Source organism: Condylura cristata, unplaced genomic scaffold (genome assembly GCF_000260355.1).
Source record: "Condylura cristata isolate star-nosed mole 26May11 unplaced genomic scaffold, ConCri1.0 scaffold00045, whole genome shotgun sequence".
Lineage (NCBI taxonomy): Eukaryota > Metazoa > Chordata > Mammalia > Eulipotyphla > Talpidae > Condylura > Condylura cristata.
This window is the reverse complement of record NW_004567146.1, coordinates 2,635,581-2,656,452: the sequence shown is the minus strand read 5'-3', so window position 1 is coordinate 2,656,452 and position 20,872 is coordinate 2,635,581. Positions and strand designations below refer to the sequence as shown.

At 52.6% G+C, this 20,872-nt stretch overlaps 3 protein-coding genes across 13 annotated transcripts in view; 1 reads left to right on the top strand and 2 right to left on the bottom strand.

The window, feature by feature from the left end:
* Positions 1–1,030: 1,030 nt before the first annotated feature.
* Positions 1,031–20,872, bottom strand: part of NDRG2 (NDRG family member 2) — a 32,119-nt gene continuing 12,277 nt past the window's right edge. The window contains exons 1-17 of one of the 11 annotated variants that reach the window (XM_012734032.1): positions 11,485–11,505; positions 8,045–8,111; positions 7,269–7,349; positions 6,880–6,921; positions 6,418–6,523; positions 6,087–6,207; positions 5,845–5,907; positions 4,912–4,972; positions 4,622–4,708; positions 4,358–4,414; positions 4,091–4,194; positions 3,592–3,636; positions 2,999–3,050; positions 2,701–2,748; positions 2,404–2,439; positions 2,230–2,281; positions 1,031–2,000 (exon numbers count right to left, since the gene is read on the bottom strand). In XM_012734032.1, the coding sequence (XP_012589486.1) occupies positions 1,834–2,000; positions 2,230–2,281; positions 2,404–2,439; positions 2,701–2,748; positions 2,999–3,050; positions 3,592–3,636; positions 4,091–4,194; positions 4,358–4,414; positions 4,622–4,708; positions 4,912–4,972; positions 5,845–5,907; positions 6,087–6,207; positions 6,418–6,523; positions 6,880–6,921; positions 7,269–7,343 (1,116 nt within the window). In that variant the 5' untranslated portion in view covers positions 7,344–7,349; positions 8,045–8,111; positions 11,485–11,505 and the 3' untranslated portion in view covers positions 1,031–1,833. Of the gene's footprint in view, positions 2,001–2,229; positions 2,282–2,403; positions 2,440–2,700; positions 2,749–2,998; positions 3,051–3,591; positions 3,637–4,090; positions 4,195–4,357; positions 4,415–4,621; positions 4,709–4,911; positions 4,973–5,844; positions 5,908–6,086; positions 6,208–6,417; positions 6,524–6,879; positions 6,922–7,268; positions 7,350–8,002; positions 8,112–8,756; positions 8,848–9,052; positions 9,094–9,287; positions 9,312–9,513; positions 9,671–9,691; positions 9,788–11,484; positions 11,539–20,872 lie in introns of those variants that run through there. The other 10 variants (XM_012734034.1, XM_012734029.1, XM_012734033.1 and 7 more) reach the window with 10 other exon arrangements.
* Positions 14,438–15,947, top strand: TPPP2 (tubulin polymerization-promoting protein family member 2). The gene is made up of 3 exons (XM_004694682.2): positions 14,438–14,610; positions 14,837–14,990; positions 15,731–15,947. The coding sequence occupies exons 1-3, from the start codon at positions 14,438–14,440 to the stop codon at positions 15,917–15,919; spliced, it is 516 nt and encodes a 171-aa protein (XP_004694739.1). The 3' UTR covers positions 15,920–15,947.
* RNASE13 (ribonuclease, RNase A family, 13 (non-active)) overlaps positions 16,646–20,872 on the bottom strand; it is a 17,224-nt gene continuing 12,997 nt past the window's right edge. The window contains exon 3 of the mRNA XM_012734038.1: positions 16,646–18,047. Coding sequence (XP_012589492.1) covers positions 17,581–18,042 — 462 coding nt within the window. The 5' untranslated portion in view covers positions 18,043–18,047 and the 3' untranslated portion in view covers positions 16,646–17,580. The remainder of the gene's footprint in view (positions 18,048–20,872) is intronic.

Sequence of the window (20,872 nt, the reverse complement as noted above, 5' to 3'; positions counted from 1 at the left end):
TTGCAAATAGAGGCTGAAGCTGCTAGGGGTTCTTTGCCTTTTCCTTATTTTGTTACCTGGGAGCTTGTTAGTGACTTCAATACGCCATTTTAGCATCTAAGCACTCATTGCTGTTGGACTTGGGTGTGGTCAGCCAACACACCCACCTTGCCTTCAATAGCTGGCTCTGTCACCCTGCTAGTTACCCAATACCCCCAACCCCTACTGATCCTGCTCTACCGCATTTAAAATAGACTCACTCTTAAATGAGAGTGACAAAAAGCTCAAGAATCAAGAACACTTGATCAAGAACACCACTTGCCAGTCGGTGTATCAGCACCAAACATCCACCTGCTTCAGTCCTCAACTCGGATTCTTTTGAGAAGTGTGTAGTTGTCATCCTTAATGTCTTCTGGAAAATGAAATTTTACAGACTGTGCACAGTGCCTTTAGTGCTATCAAGAACCTAAACCGGATTCCTGTGCATCAAAGGCCCAAGCAAGACAGCCTGTAACAGACACATCTGAAATCTTGATATTGCTCATAGTTGTTGAAAAGCTTCCCAGAGAATGGCAAACATCGTCTGATAAACTCCCAAATTCTTGAGTATATGAGGAAGGAGGAATTCCTCCTTTTTGTTAGGACTCCCTGGAAGGCACCCCGACCTCTCGGGACACTGCATCCACCTCCGGGTAGTGTGACCTACCTAAAACGGAATCTAACAAGAGACCCCTGGTGGCTCCCAAAAGATGGCCACTTGAGCCAGCTTCTCTACTTCCTTCTCTAAGATCGCGCTGGCTTCTGCTCTGAGCTCCCATGCCGCTCAGTGATCTCTAACCGATCAGCAAGTCCTCTAAATGGAAGCAGCTCCTTTCTCCACAATTGAAAGCATTATCAAGTGCAGTAACGTTCTGTCAGAATAGTGGGCCAGAAGTTCCATTTTGTCAGGTCTCTATGCTCCGTGAGTCCTTTCCTGTGGTCACTTTGGGAAGAGAATGTACAAGCTGGCAGGGAGAGGGTAGGAACGGGGCAGACAGACGAGGAAGAAGGATGCTCCGATTCCTCTACACTTTATTGTTACAGCAGAAGTTGCAGGAGACAGGAGGGCACTCTCCACACGTAACACACTGTGGTCAGAGCCCCAAGGTCGCCCTTCCCATGCCCCTATGCCAAGCTCCCAAGCTGCCCTGCCCAGCTTGGCTCCCTCCCCGCCCCCACTCTAGACACACACTGTCTAGACAGCTACCAGAGTTAGTGCAGCCAGCAGCCCCAGGCCCCTTTCCATTGGCCGGCTCCGATCCTTCCTTCATATTTGCTCATGTATTTGCTCATCGCCACCACCTCCCATTCCAACTACCATTCACACGCTGGATGTTTCTCACATCCTGAGGACCACTGACCCACCAGCAAGCCTCCCCTGACACACATTCATTTAGACTCTTCAGAGATCGCTTTGGTGAATGGAGCCCCAGCCCAAGTCCCCTACCCTTGATAAGTAGAGCAGCGTCTGGAGGAGACACCATAGGCAACTACCACAACCTCTTATCCTTCATCTACGGATGGATACCTAGACCAGGGAGAGGGGCTATAGGCCCTCTCCACCTTCATGCCAGAATGAGGGGGAGGGAGAATTTAGGGGTCTGGGTTCCTAAGAGATACTAGGGCATCTCTCCCAGGAGCTGAGGGGAATCACAGGTTAGAGGTCAAGATTAGGGTAGCAATCAAAGTCAAGGTCGTCTCCCACACGATCTGCCCATCTTCCCTTGCTCACTCTGGCCCAATGCCCTACGCACCTCCCAGGTTAGTGCTGGGGGAGGTGAGGGTCGGGTCCCACACCAGGGCAACAAGGGTCATTCAACAGGAGACCTCCATGGTGTGCCCTGGGGGTCCCGAAGGCAGAGCCCCAGACTCGCTGCTCTGGGACAGGGTACGAGAGCGGGACCGGCTGCCATCAATGGACGCTGCGCTGGTCAGGGAGGCTGTGCGAGACCGGGACAGGCGAGTCATGCAGGAGGAGGCCACTGTGGAGGCAGGATATGGAGGCACTCAGAGAGGAAAGGGAGGAGAGGGGCTGGCAAGTCAGAGGGGGGTGCCAGAGTGAAGAGAGTTGTAAAGGGAGCCCGGGGGTCAACAAGATTGATGAGACACATGAAGTCCAGGAATTCAGCTAAAATGGCCCCGCCCCCTCAGCACTCAACCTTCCTCCCGTGCAGCAATCCCCTGTCCCCTGTCTCTAACCCCCATACTCACTGTAGCCCATGCCTTGCAGGAAGTACTTGAAGGCTTCAGTCAGCTTGCCTGGCTGTGGAAGTGGATGAGGAAAGGGAGGGAGGCAGTGGTGAGTTTAGAAGAGGAGCTGAGCAGAGGTGGGGCTGGCATTCAGGGACACCACACCCCACCCCCACGGATGAAAGGGGTACTCACCTGAGTCAGCTGTGGCTGACCTCCAGAGTCAGCCATCTGTTCATGGAAAGAGCCGCCAAAAAAAAAAAAAAAAAAATTAATGCACATGTAAGTCTAATGAGCCCTGCAGGGAGGAGGGAAAAGGTCTCTCTTCCCAAGCATCCTCACTCTAGGCCCTTAGGGTTTTGTTCTTACTTCATTTACCTCACTTGCTCCCATGCAGGACCCTGGAGGCCTAGAGGCTGAATCTAGAGAAGATACATTGCTCTGGACAGGGGCCCGGAGTCAGGCTGAGCATGAAGAAGCAGGGTTACTGACCTTGAGGAAAGACGTCTGGGTGGGGTCCAGTTTTGAGTTACATTCCACCTGGAATATGTGATAGGCTGAATGAATGAGGTCGCCATCCCAGTGGCTCACCCAAGGGACCCAGCACCCAGACCCCCAGTTCCTTTCCCAACTGTCCCCCTACCATCTCGTTCTTACCAAGAATTAACTTCTTATGCCCCAAAGTTACTCTCCTGTCCCAAACAGACCTTGTCTCTTGGAAAAATACCCCACAGACCCCCTCCCCCCAGGCAACCACCTTCCCACATCTACCAGGTAATTCCCCACTGACCACTGCATCTTCATGGGGTGCTTGGTCTCCTACCACCAGCATCACAGGACACCTGCAGGCACAGTGTTGGGGAGGAGGCCATTAGCCTTGGCACTCCCTTTCAGAACTGCAGCTAGAAAAACATCTGGCTCCAAAGAAGAAACAGACTTCCAGTCCCGCTAACCCACCAAAAGACTCCCAGGAGGAAGGTCTAGAAGATTGTGATTTGCTAAATAGGAAAGGCTAGGAGGTGACAAGAAACAAATCCCAGCAAAAGACTCCAAAAGGGGCCTTCCCTGGTGGCGCAACAGGTTAAAGCTCAGCACTATGAAGCTCTCCACAGCCACTGCAGTACCAGTTCGATCCCCGGCCTGGGAGGTGACCCACATGGCACGGCAGACCTCTCCTGACCCACCCTCTACTCCCCTCAGCAGTGTATTTCAGTCAGTCTGCTTGTTCTGCTCCCCACTCTGTCTCTGGTGAATCCTCTCACTCCTCACACCTCTGGCCTGTACCCCAGTTCTGGTATGCATATGAAAAAGAGCTCCCAGGGGACACACCCCCTTAGGAAAGAGCCAAGGAGAGAAGCAAAGGTTTATCTCTTAAGGTCTTACTTGAGAGTGACATCACCTCCGCGCTCTAAGTTCAGGTCTCGGCGGCTAGTGAGAAGTGAAAAGAAGAGCAGGATGTCAGGCAGGCAATGCTACCTACCACCCAGATGTAAGCCATGTCCCCTTTGGGAACGCTATCTTCCTCTCCAAAATTATAGCCAACAATGACTGTAGGGTTTCTACAGGGGAAGGCAGACCACAAGCCCAGTCTTTATAGTCACTCATGCCCCAGGTCCCTGGGCAGAGGCAGTGACGGGGGAAAAAGTGCCCGAAGAGAGGTCATCTCTTGCGGGGAATCCAAAAATCCAAGGGATGTGAACAGGGGGAAGCGCTCCTCACAGTCCTTCCCATGGGTCATCCCACAGCTGCACCTCCTCCCCCCACCCCTGAAACTCTGCTCTCTCTACACAACTTCTCAGGATCCCCCACCCCAACCTGCTCCTCCCATGACCCCTCGTCACTGCTTCTATGCCCTTCACATGTGCCCACTGTCCACACTCACTTATTGTAGCTGTTCCAGTACAGTTCAATGTTATCCAGGTTGGGTGCATGTGTAATGATATTTCTATACTTTTGTATCAATTCAGAATTTCCGGACAGCTCTTCCTGAAGGAAAGAAGGAGAAAAATTAGAGTTGGGAAGAGTCAACAGATGCTGGATGAGAAGAAGCCCTCTTCCCCCAAGATCTTATCCCAGTCAGGAAGTCATCCCCAAGCACTCAGGTACCTGCTGTTCCCCTCTACTTCCTCCATCCCCCACAACCACTAACCTGGCTGAAAAGATGTCCAAGGATCATTTCCGGAATGGAAGAGGTGAGGCCTGTGAGCTATGAGGAAAGGGCAGGCAAGAAAGCTCAGGACATTTCAGGAGAAGAGGCCCAGGCAAAGTGACACCGCTTCTCTCCTCTCCCTGACACGTAGGTCCAACCCCTCCTTAAAGTTCAGAGGTCAATCTATTACACTAGTGCAACCTAACTGGACCCAAGCAAGGGGATCCCCACACCCACAGACACCCAGCATGGGCCCTTCCAAACCTTGTGGGCTGCCCAATCCATCCAGCCCTTGGCATTGGGGTCAATGTTGATGAGGACAAGACCCTCAACTGTATCCGGATGGGTAAGCTGAGGGGCAACAGAAGGAAAGAAAGCTGAGGTATGACCTTATGATCCCTGGTAAGGCCACTGGAGCTCCACCTACTCTTAGTCCCACGTGCCTGCCCTTTTACCCACTTCCACCCCCAAATACCCACTAATCAACAGTATTCTCCCACGGGTCTAGCGGGGGCCTGCCGCCACCTTTCCCTTGACTGAGGGCGATTCCTTACAGCATATCGTGACAGGACATAGGCCCCAGCACCAACACCAACTCCAATGATTGTGGCAAAACTGAAAGGGAAACACGTCTGGTGGGCCCCGGAGCCCGAAACTCTGGGTCCCCAAACTCCTCACCCTCCTCCCTAAGGCCATAGTCGCAGAGAAGGGCAGAAAAGGACTTTCCTCTGGGGAGGCTGACAAGGAAGGTGCTAGGGAACTAAAAACTGACACCACTAGTGAGCATGGCTCCCTGAAATCTATCCCCAGCTCCCTCCTGAAAAGCTGTAGTCTCGAAAAGAAACATCCGTCCACCAGCCAACCAGATGCTGTTTTCCTCGATGGCTCGTTCTCCGCACTCCATTTTCAGGAGCTAGCTCAACTTGTTCTGTTTTAGTTCCTGGTTCCTCTAGAGGAACTGGAAAGAAGGAACTTGAAGCCAGATGTCAAAATAGAGAGAGACCATTAGTGAACAACAGAGAGAATGGGGAAATAGCCAAAGAGGTGAGCCAGAGCTGCCCAGCGCCCTCATGCCCCAGAAAGCCGAGCCATGGGCACAGCCCAGGAGTGGCCGGCACCTGGCTCTCTCCTCCTCACACCCTGTCCCTTAGTGCTCACCACGGGGAGGTGGTAGAACAGAGAGGTCCACTTGGCTCCCTGGGGATTGTTACTCCTCCTCTTCCTTGCTAGCTCCCCTCATCAGAGTAGGCCCTCCTCAGCCTGAGGAAGGGGTGCCCATAAACTTTTCCTTTTCCTTCCCTCTATCCTGTAGGGCTACTCTGCTATCTCAAGTCAAGGTTCTTATCAACAATATGGTGGGGGCAGGAAGAGGAAGGATACATCTGGGAAGGACCAAAGTGCCAGGACTAAGGCGGACACCAGAGTTGTGAGGGCCACCTTGTGCAGGAAAGAGAAATCTAGTTTGGAGGAGTCCACAGGCTTCTCACTTTAAGTACTGCAGAATGCAAGGGATCATGTCTGCAAGCTGGTCCAGGGACGGGTACTGGTATCTGGGGAAGAGAAGAATGTTACGGAAAATGCCCACCTGCCTCCCGCTGCCCCCAACTCAGGATGCCCTACTCATCCTCTCTCAGAATCACCACTGTCCCCCGTTCCTCCCCTGATCCAACTTCCCCACCTCAGCCCTATGCCTCACAATCTGGTGAAGAGGGAAAGAGTTAATTCTTACCCCAAAGGGAACACAGGAGCCCCCTCTTCCATTCCAGGGGCATCCACATGAACCCGCACAAAGTTCTGAATGATTTCCTGCATATCCCCAAATTGAAACAGCGGCTGGAAGCAAGATTTATCTAAAGAGAATCCCCATAATCCCGACAGTAGAGTCAGACAGGGAAGAGTATCCCCAAGACAGAGCCACCCTCTTCTGTCATGCCAGTCAGAGAGGCTAGAAACTGCTCTCTTCCCGCCCACACCGCCCTGGCCCCTTACCTGGGGCCTTACCCTCCCCACAACCCAGCCTCTCTCCAGAAAGGAGCGGGAGGGGAAGTGGAGGTCCTTACAGTTGAGTCCCACATCATGGTAGGTGAATATTGCTGGGCGTTTGGGTTTGGGGGTGCCATACACGGTAAAAGTGACAGAGCCATAAGGTGTCTCCACAGAATGAGTCTGCAGGAAAACAGGTCACCATTAGGTAGGAGTTAGCCTGAGGAAAAGAGACAGGAGGTGCTCCACAAAAGCAGAAGGGGGGAAGGGAGGGTGAACAGAAGAAGGCTACAAAGAATTAGAAATAGGAGTAGCAAAAATTTAGTTTAGGAATATATGACAGCAGAAGATGATTATGAAAAATAATGAAAGGCTGGTAAGCAACAAGGAACAAGGAATAGAGGAGCAGAGAAAGAGGAGAGAGAAAGGACTAGAAGGAAAAGCAAGTGACCAAAGAGAGGAGGGAAAAACAGGGTCCTTTCTTTACTGGGGGCAAAGGAGAACCCCCCTCCCACCCTGGGACCGCCCCACGCTGTTACCTGTCCCTGGTCCAGGAGGATTCGGGCAGCTAATTCAGCCTCCTGGAGAGAGACACAGACACACACAGACACACACAGGCACACACGAGACACACAGCCACACAGAGTCACAGATGGAGAGACAGACAGATAAAGAGAAGCAGGTAGAGAGAGACGCACAGAGATCAAGGACAAAGAAAGAGATGACAAGAGACATGGAGAGGATGAAAGTTAGTGGAGTGACAGGACAAGGGCTGCCCTCAGTGGTGCTGTACGGGGAGAGAGACATGGGTAGAGCTGGAGAAAGGAAGGGTGCGCATTGGAATGAGTTCAGGGACTGGGGAAAGCAGGCGCAGGGAGATGCTTGGAGGTCTGAGGTGGGGACTGGGGAGTCAGAGACGCCTTTCAACCTTGGCCACCTCGGGCGCCTGTCCTGGCAACAGCGGCTTCTGCTCCGTGATCTGCACCTCCTGCAGCTCCGCCATGGTAGCCTGGCAGAGTAAGAGACGCCAAGACTGGAGGTTACCCTCACACCCCGCATCGCCTCAGATGCTGGCTTCCCTTCTCTAGCACTGGGCGTGGCAGGGTACCCAGGCAGCCAGGACTCCTCCAGGGCACAGAGAGCCTTCCCCTCCCCAACTCCCATGGCCAGGCCACCTGGGAGAGGGCCTGTGAATGAGGATGAGGACACTTCTTCAGACTGGCCATCCCTGGGGCTGCCCCTCAATGCCCTCACCTCTGGCCCTCTTCCCCTAGCCCAGAGAGAAATACCAGGGTGGGGCAGCATCACAGCTCGGGTTTCCCAGGCTATATTTAGGGGTCACCCCACACTCCGGTTAGGTAGGGAGTAAAGCTCTCAGCTCAGTAACTGGGTACTCCAAACATCTATGGAACAATGTGGGGGACAGTCAAGTTCCCTGTGACCTTCAATTAAAGCCCCAAGGTCAGGAGTTAAAAGGGAAAGGGGTTAAAAATGACCTGACTGACATGAACAAGAGGGAGAAGGAGGAGACAAGAGACAAGGGACATCTGTGTCCAACTAACCCAAACTCTTCCTCCCCCAAAACTCTCCCTGCTGGATGCAAAGAAGCTGGCACACATTCAACATAAGTAGGGTCAGTAGGAGCAGGACACCTGTGCTGACCTGCACGGTGAAGCACTGGCAGCCCAGGGGTGGGTCACTTACTGGGCTCCTATTGGTTGGATGCAGTAAGATTAAGGGTCAGGGTTCTCACTGCTCCTGGCTCTAGGGTCTGAGAAAACAAAGCAATGGGGTGAGTGACACAGGAGACAGAGATGGACCCTGGGTCTTTTAGGGACAGAAGGCCTCAGCAGAGAACTAGACTACACAGGTCGGCAACCTCCCCAGATCACTCTGCCCCTCCCCTCTCCAATCTCACCCCCTAAGTCCGGTGAACTGTCTTTTCTAGACTTCAGCTAGAATCAATACCGCCTGGAAGGGGCTGCTGGGCAACACAGAGCGGGTATGTTGCCAGGCCAGGGGGGAGGAGAGAAGAAAAGTGCTGATGTGAACGAAAGAAGAGGCAGTGTCCGGTCAGAACCTCCGGATTCTAGTCCTGCTCTGTAGCTACCGGTGTGACCTTGGCCAAGTCAGTTACTACTCCTGGTCTCTATTTCCTAATTGCAAACTTAAAGTGAGGACTGGGGATCCCCCAGATATTTGACAGCTCGCCGATGAGAGGAGAGCAGCAGAGCACGGCTGTCTCCCTCCATCATTTGGGGGGGGGGGATTCTTTAAAGTTTCGTGCCTTCTCTCCACCCAGTCTACTGCGAGTGAGGAAAGAAGTGGGGGGTGAGGGGGAGCGGTCCCACGATCTCTTCCCCTACCTAGAAGGGGCCGAGCTTGGAAAGGTACAGTTAAGGCGGATGGAACTCACCGGGCCCAGTACCCGGGACCTGTCCCTACAAGTGCCTTCGCAGCCGGTCAGCCCGGGGACAGACGACAGCCTCGCGCGACCGCCGCGGAGCTCCCCGGACCCTGTACACAGCCTGCACACACCCCAAGCACGCCCTGTAGCTCGCGAGCCTCCGCCTTTGTGCGCAGCAGCCCAGCGCCCCCTCCTTGCGGGCGCCTCCCGCCAGTGGTCAGCGCCAAGGGTTGGGGATCAAACCGCCCGCGGACCGGACTGGCGCCATCCAGGCCCCGAGGCCCCTCGCCTGCCCCTCCCCCTACCTGCTGCCGCCGCGGCCGCTTCCACCTTCACTTGCCTTTGACTCTCCAGCCCTCCCCGGCTAGGGCTCCCCACAGACCCGCCCCCGGCCCGCCCCTCGACGCCCACGGGCCGACAGCTCCCTACAGATCCGCCCAGACCCCCAATAAACACGCCCCCCTTTGCCCAGCCCCAGGCAGTCGACTGGGGGTGGGGGGAACGTGGGGACTCTGCTGGGGGGTGGAAGGGAACTCTAACCAAAGCAAACTGCTGGTGCTCCCAGGCGCGCTCACTCTCCCCTCGTCTTCCCGCATCTGGGAGGCTGCGGGGTGTGCGGGAATCCCTTAGTCCTGCGGGGGATCCCCTTGCCCACTCTCGCCCCCACCCAGGACCAGGACCTGCCAGGCGCACTCTGGCTCTTTTCTGCGCCCCCAAACTCAGTGGTGGGGACGAGTAGGGCGAGTCGAACCCAGAGCACAGACACCTCAGGAGCCACTCCACCCGTCCGGAAACAGGCTAGGTCATGGAAGGAGGGGTGGGCGGGGATCGCGGCGGCGGCGGCGAGGGTCCAGCCAGCCGACGGGCAGGTGAGCCACACGGAGTGGGAGGGGAGCAGCGAGGGCTCTGGAGTTCCAACTCCGGGGCTCCCAGGGTCCGGGTACCTCCTTTCCCAGCTGCGTCCAGTCGCCTGCGCTCCGGCTGCTCCCAGAGAAGTTGGAAAACAAGGCGGGGAGGGGGGGCGGGGAGAGCAGGGGGCCGCTATAAATAGAGGGAGCTCGCGGGAGGGGGGAGAGGGTGGCCAACGGGAACTCCCGGGTCAAGGCCCCAAGGAGGGGGGCTGAGGAGGGACCGAGGACCCCCAGGGCCCGGACTCCCGGGTAAACAGGCGTGGGGGCGGGGTTAACTCTCAGAGGGGAGGGGCGGGGGCTTGGGGAGGACGCTGTGTCCCGGGCTAGGACCCAAGAGACCCCGTGTCTTCGCCGCTAACCCCTCCTAGTCCAGCCGGGAGAAGGAGGGTGAGATTGGCTCGGCCTGGCCCAATCGCAATGCCCAGAAGGCGATGATTTCTCGGGGCGGCGGCAGCACCCTCTGGGCCCGGGTGGGTGTGCCACCGTAGACTCCTTCCTTGCCCTCCACTAAGTACACCTATATTCCACCCGCCCCCCCCAAACAAGATGCACTCTCCCTGTCCCTCTAAGAGGAAGGTGCCCTGGAATGGAGTAGTTATGTTGCTAAGAGGACTCAAGTTGTCCTGGCAAAAGGAAATCAGGATGAATTTCTCCCCACTTGCACCCCCTTCCAGCTCTCCCCTTAGGGTCCCCACCCCATCTTCCTTCAGCCTGGTTCCTGGGTTGCCATTTCGGGGTCTGGGCACCAGGCCAGTTGGAAACAATGGCCAATGGAACAGGAGCTGCCAACTGCAACACCAGCGGAGACTGCCCCCAGCCCAAGACCCCCAAAGTTTCCTCCCCCTTCTGCCTGGGAACTACCACAGTCACCACCCACAACCCCCCTGCCATCCAAGGAATATCAATGCCCCTTTCATCCCCACTTGGCAGGGGCTGTTGGAAAGAAGGAGGGGCCAAGTGGGAGGAGGTGAGCAGAAACACTGGTGAGAATCAAGCTCAACTTTCAACACCCCCAAATCTAAAGGACCCTCTCTAAGTCCCTCAGTTGGAGCACCCAGATTTTCCCCTCTCGGCTCACCCACTCCTTTCATAATATTTCCCTGGAAATGGGCACAGAAGCTGGACACCCTGGCACCTCACCTAGCCGTCTCCCCCCTCTGAATGCCATTTTGCAGTCTCCTGGAGGAGGAAAGCCTGCTGGAGTTAAGATCATAGTTAAAGACAGGAGAGAGGTCTCACCAGCCCTACTGGAGGAGGCTGAGGGGGCTTTGGAGTGACAAGTTTTGCCTGAAGCCTCCTCTGATGTATCTGAAGTCCTCTTACTTGGAATGGGGGAGGGAAGGACCTGAAGGTTCCAGCATCTAAATTCGTCTCTGGGTCAGGATGACTCAGGGGAACCTGATAAGGGGCCTCCTCTGGGCAGGGGCTCTGGGCAGGCAGGAGGTGGGAAATTTCCACTGGGATCCTTTTGCTTCCTAGGCCTAAGGGTCTCAGTTTGTTGCAGGCAGAAATGGGGCTGCTTCTACCTTACCATAGGATTCCTCCCTGGAGGGACCAGCCCTCCCCCAGCCCTGGCAAAAGTCACCCAACAAAGATAATCCTTAGTTCTCTTGGCCCAGAAGCAGCTTCAAACTATACCTTCAACTCAATGACAGTTTTAATTACCTGCACTGTGCAAGCCACGGTATAATGTGAAGTCTGTTAAGACCCCCCCTCTAGAAGCTTATGGTCAAATAGTTGAGAAAACAGATAAAAATAGAAAAATTTTCCTTAGAAAATTTTTATGACTGTTTAAACAGTGAGTATTCTATCAATAGTTTCCTCACCCTTCTCAAATCCAGAACTGGAGGCTTCCGCTCCCACATGATGGTTTTAGTATCCTATGATGAAGACAAACCACAAATTCAGCAATATTTTTAAATACATTTTTTACAGTGTTCTGACAATTATATCACCTAAGTATATAGGAACACCTACATGTGCAAAGCATGTTATTTATTCAGTGATCAACCTGAGTGTGAATGGATTCCTGGGATCCTTGCAATAATTCAGAATCCCTCACCCCAAGAAGTTACAGCCCACAGGCTAGGAGCCATTATCTTTGTATAATTCAGAGTAGGAAAGAGGTTTTGTTCCTAGTGTGAACTACTCCACTGAGTGGGAGGGAAGTGCATTCTACCATGCAGAGAACAAGCAGGGAGTAAAGTTTTAGGGGCAGAAATACCCAAATTGCTTTGAAGAATTGAATAGTAGTTAATATCATGTACAAGGTACTCCTTACTTATCATCTCCCAATACTGTAAGTATTATTGTCCTCATATACAGATGAGGAATTTGAAGGTCAGCAATGTTCAATGACAAGGCCATCTGCCCATGAATGACATATTTCGTATTCAAAATCCCACCCAGGTCCCTTCCCATCCAACTCTGTGCTCTTTCTACTACCAGCTAGTCTCTGGCTCCAATAGTGATGAGGCTATTATGGCCCCAGGTGAAGAATAATGTTGATGTTTGATAAGGTAAATTGGGGTCAAGTGTGCAGGTCCTTGAATGACAGACAAAAAGGTTTAGCACTAAAGATTCTAGAGTGTTCTTGAGCAGGAGTAGAGTGTATAAAAGATAGTTTGGGGCCCTCCCTGGTGGTGCAGCGGCTTTAAGCACAGAATTAAGAAGCTAAAGCCACTTCAGCATGAGTTTACCAGAGGTGACCCACATGGCGAGGCAGACGTCTCCTGGCCCGCCCGCTGCTCCCCTTGGCAGTGTACTCAGTCGGCCTGCTACTCTGTCTCTGGTGAATCCTCACCACCCCTACACCTCAGGCTTGTACTCCAGTTCTGTATGCATAAATAAATAAATCTTAAAAAAAAAAAAAGATAGTTTGGGGGCCTCCCTGGTGGTACAGAGGTTAAAGACACAGCCCAATCAAGCTTTCCCCAACCACTGCATCATGAGTTCAATCCCCAGCAAGGGAGCTGAATCACATGGTGTAGCAGACCTCTCTGTCCCACTATCTGCTCCCTTCAGTGTATTTCAGTGGATCTCCCTGTTCTGCCTCTGGCGCATCCTCTCACCTCCACGCCTCTGGCCTGCACCCCATTTCTTGTATGCACAAATAAATGAAAATAAATATTTTTTAAGAGAGAAAGAGAAAGAAAAGGCCAAAGGGAAGCCCCTGAGGAATATCCTTGCACAGAAATGTATCTGGAAGCGTTTCAGAGTCTGAAACGCTCCCTGACTCTGACCTCTTTCACCCTGTCGCACCCAAATCTGCCATACTTCCAGGTCCATGCTCTTCCCTTGTTGGATCCAACTTTGGGAATCCTTTAAAGTTCCCATTGAGGCCCTCCCTAGTGGCACAACGGGTTAAAGCTCAGCTCTACGATACCGTCCGCAGCCACAGCAGCACCAGCACAAGTTCTATCCCAAGCCACGGAGCTGACCCATATGGCACGGCAGACCTCCCCGACCCTCCGGCTGCTCCCCTCAGCAGTGTACTTCGTCAGTCGGCCTGTTCTGTTCCCTGCTCTGTCTCTGGTGAATCCTCTCACCCCTCACACCTCTGGCCTATAGATTTTGTATGTATAAATAAATAAATATTCTTTAAAAATAAAGTTTCCACTGAGGTTGGTCTGCCAAAGCCATTGGACTCTCCATGTTGGTCACTAGCCCCAGACCTAGAGACCAGAAAGAAAGGGGGCATTGGACTGATGTTGACCCATTTCATTGGTCCCCTTCCTGGGCTCCCTCAGCTTCTGTTGTGGAGCAGAGCAGAAAGCAGTTTAACAGGAACCAAAAGGACTGGGTCAGGCTGGGCTGGAATTGTTACACGGTAGCCCAGAGTGGACTTGGGCTGCCTGTCCATGGGGCCTCAAAATGTAATTTTCTGCAGGCTCACACAGAAAGGGCAATGGGTTTATTTACAAAAAGGGGAAAGGAAAAGGAAACAACCCAGGGAAAGAGAGAGGAATACAAAGTAGCTGGAATACTTTACCAGAGGCTAACTTGGAACTCCTAACCCCAGTCACACAGTCTCAGAGCAGAGAGGACCGTTACCTCTCCAGAGTGTCAGTTGGAAAACCGCTCTCTATCCCCCAAAGTCTCAGAATTCCTGCTAGCTCCGCCCTTGGGGCCTCACAATTCTCTCCCAGGTACTGCTGGGAGTTGTAGTTTCCAGTCACTCGAGTAGGGGATAGTGTCCAGAAAGCTGGAGTAGGGGGTGGAGTCCATAAGACTCTGCAGAGTTCTTTTAGGACATCCTTCCCCTTAACAGAATGATGGGGTAAATTGGATCATCTGGAGGACCAGAAGATTGGTCCCCTGTGCCACACAGCAGGCAAGGGAGGGAGATCAAAAGGCCCCTCTCCACAAGACTGGTGCATAGCAACTGCTGGAGTGATGTCACATAAACACTGCTGAGATCATAGAAACTTCCCTTTCAACCCCTTTCTCCCAGCCAGCCGACTCCCACTTACCAGCGCACACATACAAAGGTGGAGAAGGGTCAGGCACCATCTGGGCGCATTTAGGTACACAAAAGTGGTGGTGGGGTGGTTATTTGGTATGAAGAATCCACATTAGTCTCTCTGGGCTGGTGGGGGGAGCGGGTGGGTGGAGTGAGAAGAAGGAGGGGAGAGAACAACAGGGAGGAGAGGGCCTGCTCCCATTGCTCATTCTAGCTTGATCTTCACCCTCTTCCTTCTTACTCCTTAGTCCTCCCTTCCTCTCCTCCATCACCCCCAAGTCTCCCCCCCTACCACCCCCCTCCACCTCCTGTTGACCATGGCATCAGAAGCAGCGAAGACATTCCAGCGATTTGCTGCTTTCGGAGACACCTCAAGCAGTGGAAATGAAATAAACAATAAGAACTTCTCCAAGTTGTGCAAAGACTGTGGCATCATGGATGGCAAGATGGTCACCTCCACTGATGTGGACATTGTATTCAGCAAAGTCAAGTGAGGAACCAAAGATAGGAGGAAGGGCAGTGAGAAAACAGGGTGGTAGGACTTGGACGTGCTCATGTGGGCGACATCTGCAGTGAGGCTCCTGGGCCCTGGCGCCATCTGCTCACCTGTCCCCAGGACGCACAGTGTCAAGAGGCCAGGTCTGGGGAAGGGGCGGGCTGGATGTTGGAAGGTGGAGTTCACGCTCCAGTGTCCTGGATTTCAATTTCACACACAGGGCCAAGAATGCCCGGACCATCACGTTTCAGCAGTTCCAGGAGGCGATGAAGGAACTGGGCCAGAAGAGGTTTAAGGGGAAGAACCCAGACGAAGCCCTGGAGGACATTTACAAGCTCATGGAGGGCAAGGACCCAGCTACCACTGGTGTCACTGTGAGTGACTTCTTCATTCCTAAACCCCTGCTGCTGGTTCCTTCACCCTCCAACATCCCTGACCCCTTCCTCCTAAGGCGATAGGAGATAGGACAGAAAGTGTCTGGTGCACAATTGTTTGGGAACAGATTTTAGCAATCGTCTAGTCACTTCAGAGGTGAGGAAACTGTGGCCTAGACTCCAGACGAGGAAACTAAGGGGAAGTGCCTTGCCAAAGGTCCAAAAGTATCTTAATAGTGAAATTTAGCTCATTCTAAGTCTCCAGTCTCTGAGACAGGCAACTAGGGCCTGATGGCCTTTGAAGTCATCCTTCCCCACCCCTCCCTTGATTTAATATAATCTTGAAGCTCCAACTTCCTGCCTCTCACCCACCCTTTGGTCCCTCCCTACCCCAACTGCTAAAATATAGATTTCAAATAGAGCCTTCCCAGCAGGAGGGACCTGCTGTGTGGTCCAGTGTTGAAGTCATCTGGCTACAACCTAGTCAGACAAACCCCTCTAGAGGCAGGAAAACCCACATGCACCCCACTCATTCCCATACACCAGACTGCTGCTCAAATCCTGAGTGGGCAGCTCTTGCCACAGTTCCTGCCCACAGTTACATCTGGGCCCTAAGAAAGAGTCATGCCAAGAGTAGAACAGGAGTTCTGAGCATTAGCCAGACTCAAAGGCCATCTTTGAGGGGGGTGGGGGGACATCCAGGGACAGGAGGTGCTCATCCAGGGTTCTCTGGCTCACAGAAAGCCACCACAGTGGGCGGGGTGAGCCGGCTGACGGACACCAGCAAGTACACCGGCACCCACAAGGAGCGCTTTGACCAGAGTGGCAAGGGCAAAGGCCTCGCTGGAAGGGAGGAGGTGACTGACACCTCAGGCTACGTGAGTGGTTACAAGGGTGCTGGCACCTATGATAAGAAGACGGAGAAGTAAAGAGTAGTGTCGACTTAGCCTCTCAAGCCTGATCCACATCTTTAACATCGGAGAGCCTGGGGGACAATAAACATCAGTGTGTGCAGCAGCAATGACTTCTGATTTCCACCGGGTTAGGGGCAGATGGGTCCCTGGGGAGGAGGGGGGACCAAGGAGCCAGGTTTCCAGCTCTATACCCTTTGCCCTACTTAGCCCCAAAGGATTATGTTAACATTCCCTTCAACAACTGCTTCCAAGAACAGGGCTAAGGAATATATTTGCAGATGCGAGGTGAACTAGATGCAGAGGCAAAGGCGTTTACTACCCGCATGCACACGTTACTGGTATCCATCCCTTGAACTTCTGAGGGGAGTAGCAACTCCTGATTTGACAGATTGTGATCTAGATACCCCAACTAGACCCCGCACCCTCCTGCTCTGTTGTAATGCAGGTTTTGCTGGGGAACAGTAGAAACCAACTTGGGTTGAGCCTACTAGGCTACTCCTGACCCACTAGCCTGACTCCTGTCATGAGTTTGTTCTCCAGCCAAGGTGAAGGGAGAATCCATTTGCAGCACCCACCGGCTCCCCTCATCATGGTCCACTTGCTCAGAAGATCATATAGACAGCCAAGGGTAGCACAGGGAGGTGGCCAGAATGGATGCCACCCCCACCCCCCCAGACTCTGAGCAGGAGTTCCAGTACATTGAAGGAAAAGCAATGAAATCAGAACTGAGTTTATGTGGTTTTGATTTTTAAATTTTGATGTGATAATAGATTCACAAGGAAATGCAAAAACAGTACAGACAGAGCCATGTTTCCACCCAGTTTCCAATGGTTCTATCCTACAAAACTCAGGTGTGGTTTTAAACTTTCTGTGACTCCAACTACCCACCTCACCCCTGCCTTGTTAGTGGGGCTCCTGGAGTTGGGGGGTGTGGCAGGAGGAACCGTAGGAAAGGAGAAAAAGGAATGGGTCAGAGAAGCTAACTTGACATCCCAGAGGCTCAAAGTGAGAAGGATCAAAGGTCAGAGAGTAGAGGAAGGCTGGGGTGTCTGGGAGACACTGCCCCGGGGTCCAGAGAGCAGGAGGGCAATCAGGACCGCTGGCATGAAGAGAAAATCAATGCTTTCATAGAAAGGAACAGACTGGGAGCTGAAAGGGAGGCAAGGCTAAAATTAGCAGAAAGGTGTCAGGGAGGCTCTTCTGGCCAGGGACACCCACCCTGTGGGTGAGTGAGTGGAAGGAGTGGTAAGGGAAATTGGGAAAGCCTGGACAGGAAGGACTGGTGGGGGTGGGGGGCTGAGACACAGAGCAGGGTGCCTGTTGCCATGGTGTGAGCTGAGGCTCTGGGCCTCCATCCAGTATTCAAAATCTGGCCCAGTCGACGGACAGTCACTGCCAACTGGACACAGTCAGCTTCTTGGGTGGGTGAGACTGTCTGTGGGACGGGGGGGGTGGAGGAAGGGGAGGTAAACAAGTTGGAAAGAGCCTAGAAGACAGTAAGACTCTGCATGGTGACCAACGTTCTGGATATTTCTCTTACCTTCCTGGTCTCCTGGGAAGGGATCCTGCCTGTCTTTGAAGTAAGGGAGGAAGCCTTGAGCCAGGAGTCATAATTTTAGGGGTGGAACAGGCTAGTGTGTAGTAGCAGTGGGGAATGGTTTAGATGCTAACCTTTCCTAAAAGGTACCAAAGATACCTATGGGTTTGGCCTCATACTTTGCAGAGCAGAGCAGGCAAAGCCTCTGGTTAGATAGGGAGGTATTGTAGTTGCAGCTGGTAGGCTGCTCTTTGAAGGCTACAGTACAGGTAGTGACTGGAAAGGATTCCCGGGTGAATGTACAAAATTCATTGTAACTCTCACAGAAGTTGTCACTGTGCCTGCACAATCCTTTGATGACTTTCCAGGGCGCATGTATCCAATAATGAACCTTTGGACAAAACCAGCTTTGCTTTTTACCCCGTACATAGGACATCAGAATATTACAGTAGCTGTGGAATTCCTCTATATTTTTCACTCTGGGATAGTCAATGTTTAAGTCCCGGAAGGTGTTGACAGGATTCCGCTCATGGCTGCCCACGATCACAGCTGGCTCTAGAAGAAACTGGAGGGACAGGATCCAGACCACCACCGGTGTCATTACTCCTGCTGATAGAGTACAGATGTTTGGAGACAGAGGTGAACCTCCGGAAGCTTCCAGTGTCCACTCAGCCTTCCCTGTGTGTCTTCCCCCACACTGTAAACGCTGAACTGTCTCTCTCTCAGAGAGCATCCAGGCCTAGTTCTCATGTCCAGAGAGAAAACATACTTCCAAAGTCTCCTAACCAAGCCTCCCATTCCCCTGCTCCACCATGGGGGTCTCAGCTTCACACAGCCACAAGCTGCAACATTTACAGATAGGAGCTGCCTACTCTTTAGCTAAGAAACTCTTCCCAAATTACCATGGTCCACCCTTCTCATAAAAATACAGAGGAACAGGGCCCTACCTGGTGGCACCATGGTTTAAGGCACAGCACTAAGAAGCTTAAGCCACTTCAGCATGAGTTCAATCCCCTCCCCAGAGGTGACCCACACGGCGTGGCAGACCTCTCCTGATCTGCCCGCTGCTCACCTCAGCAGTGTACTTCATTGATCTGCCTATTCTGCTCCCCACTCTGTCTCTGGTGAATCCTCTCACCGCCCCTGCACCTCTGGCCTGTACCCCAGCTCTGTACATATAAATAAATAAATCTTTAAAAAAAAAAATACAGAGGAATAGAAGGAACCTGCAGAGCTCCAGCTCCAGAGGAAGCAGAGGGAGCTGGAAGATGAACTGGCATGGACAGGGATTCTTACCTGAGAACAAGGACAGCTCAAAGGTAGAGTGGTTTCCAAACAAAGACCAGTCTGGGAGAATGGAGCCTCCCCTGATTCTGTGGGGGCCCTATGCTGAGGAGACTAGATGGGCGGGTGAAAACAGACAACTGCTACCTGGTCTCCTCCCCGCTAGTGTCTTCAGAACGCTTAGTTTCAACCTCCTTGCCAGAAGACCAGGAGTTCCTGGACTCTCTTTGAAGTTTTCTCTGGTCCGCAGGCCCTGCTCCCACAGAGATATGAGTGGAAAGCGCTGTATGTGGTGTTCTGAGGAACACAGTGCAGTTTCTTCCTGACCCCCAGGGAACAGTGTCTGCCACATTGTCATCCCACTCTCAGGCCCCCAGGGAGCCACCTACTCCAGGGCCTTCCACAGGATACTTCCACAGGATACTTCAGCTTAAGAGTCCAGTTTGTACTTCAGTTTTAGATTCAAGTTTACGGGGGCTGTGAGACACCCAAGAATGAACTCCCTCAGGGCCCTCCAGTACCAACTTCATTCCAATACCTGTCACACTGCCCCTCACCTCTGACCTCAGTCCCTGACACACAGATCCTGCAGACCCATGGATGTTGACCCTGAAGCCTCAGGCTTGCAGGTGGGATAGACAGAACTGCCTGGGCCTCAGGAGGTGTTTTTTGTTTTTGTTTTTGTTTTTTTTTTAAAGATTTATTTATTTATGCATATAGAACTGGGGTATAAGCCAGTGGTGCAGGGGTGGTGAGAGGATTCACCAGAGACAGAGTGGGGAGCAGAACAGGCAGATTGACAAAGTACACTGCTGAGGGGAGCAGCGGGCAGGTCAGGCGAGGTCTGCCGCGCCATGTGGGTCACCTCCCTGGCCGGGAATGGAACTCCTGCTGCAATTGCTTCAGAGAGAGCTTCATAGTGTGGTGTTTTAACCTGTTCTGCCACCAGGGAGAGCCCAATAAATCTTTTTTTTAAAAGAATGTTTTAAAATGACCATGACTTCTGGGTAAAACAAATTAAGAATTGGGCCTGTCTCTGGGACCTACAGACTATAATGTCCCAAGCCATTGTCAGCTTTAATTTCTTCATCTGTTAATGAGGATGATACTTTAGACCTCACAACAGTATTGGGTTCACTAAGTTATATACCCAGTGTTTTTCTGACAAGCTTATCTAAAGCTTTTCCTGACCCCACCCCTTCCATATCGATTACTCCCCTGCTCAGATTCTCCCTTCTCCTGGACAGTCACTCTCCAGCTCCAGTAAGGTTCTCCACCGCTGGACATTGGCCTTCCATCACCTGCCTTCTCCTCACCGCCAGGCCTTCACCTTCAGCGCTGTCTGCTTCCCCCTCTGTGTCCCAGCCACCTCCAGGCCCTTGCTCAGGCTGCATCCTCTTCCTGGAATGCAGCTCCACTCCTCCCTCCCACTCTCACCCCCATCAACTTCCCTCAGCTAACTCATAGGAGTCTCAGCCAGGGCTCCTGTCTCGGAAGCCTCTATTTGGAAAACCTCCCTACGGAAGTGTGCACAGCCAAGCAAGTGAGGGGAAGGCCCACACAAACAGGTGGCTCAGGCGCATTTTCCCTGCTACTCTACAAGGCAACATGGAGTGGGAGTTCAGGGCGGTGCCAGACCCTGCAGAGCAGCTAACTCAAGTTTTTGTTTTGAGAAAGCTTGCCACTTTGTGGTCCCACCTCAATCTAGCCACTTCTTCCCTATTCACTGAAGACTGAAACAAGATGGTCAGCATGAAAGTAACTTGTAGCCACTAAACCTTCTATAGATTGTTTTCCAGCATCCTAAAAAAAGAAAAGGCTGTTTCATGCCTCTTGGCATTCACTCTTCACTATCCATCACCACCACTCTGCAGACACAGTTATGGAAATGGAAGATAAAGAAGGGTTCAGGACTTCCTGCTGGGTAACTTACTGAGCTTCCTCTTCTTTAAAATGGGGTTAATAGGACCTCCCTGGTGGTGCCAAGGGTTAAATCTCAGCTCTATGAAGCTGTCTGCAACACCAATTCAATCCCTGGCCAGGGAACTGACCCACATGGCACAGCAGACCTCTCCTGTCCCTTCCGCTACTCCCCTCAGCAGTGTATTTCAGTAGATCTGCCTGTTCTGCTCCCCACTCTGTCTCTG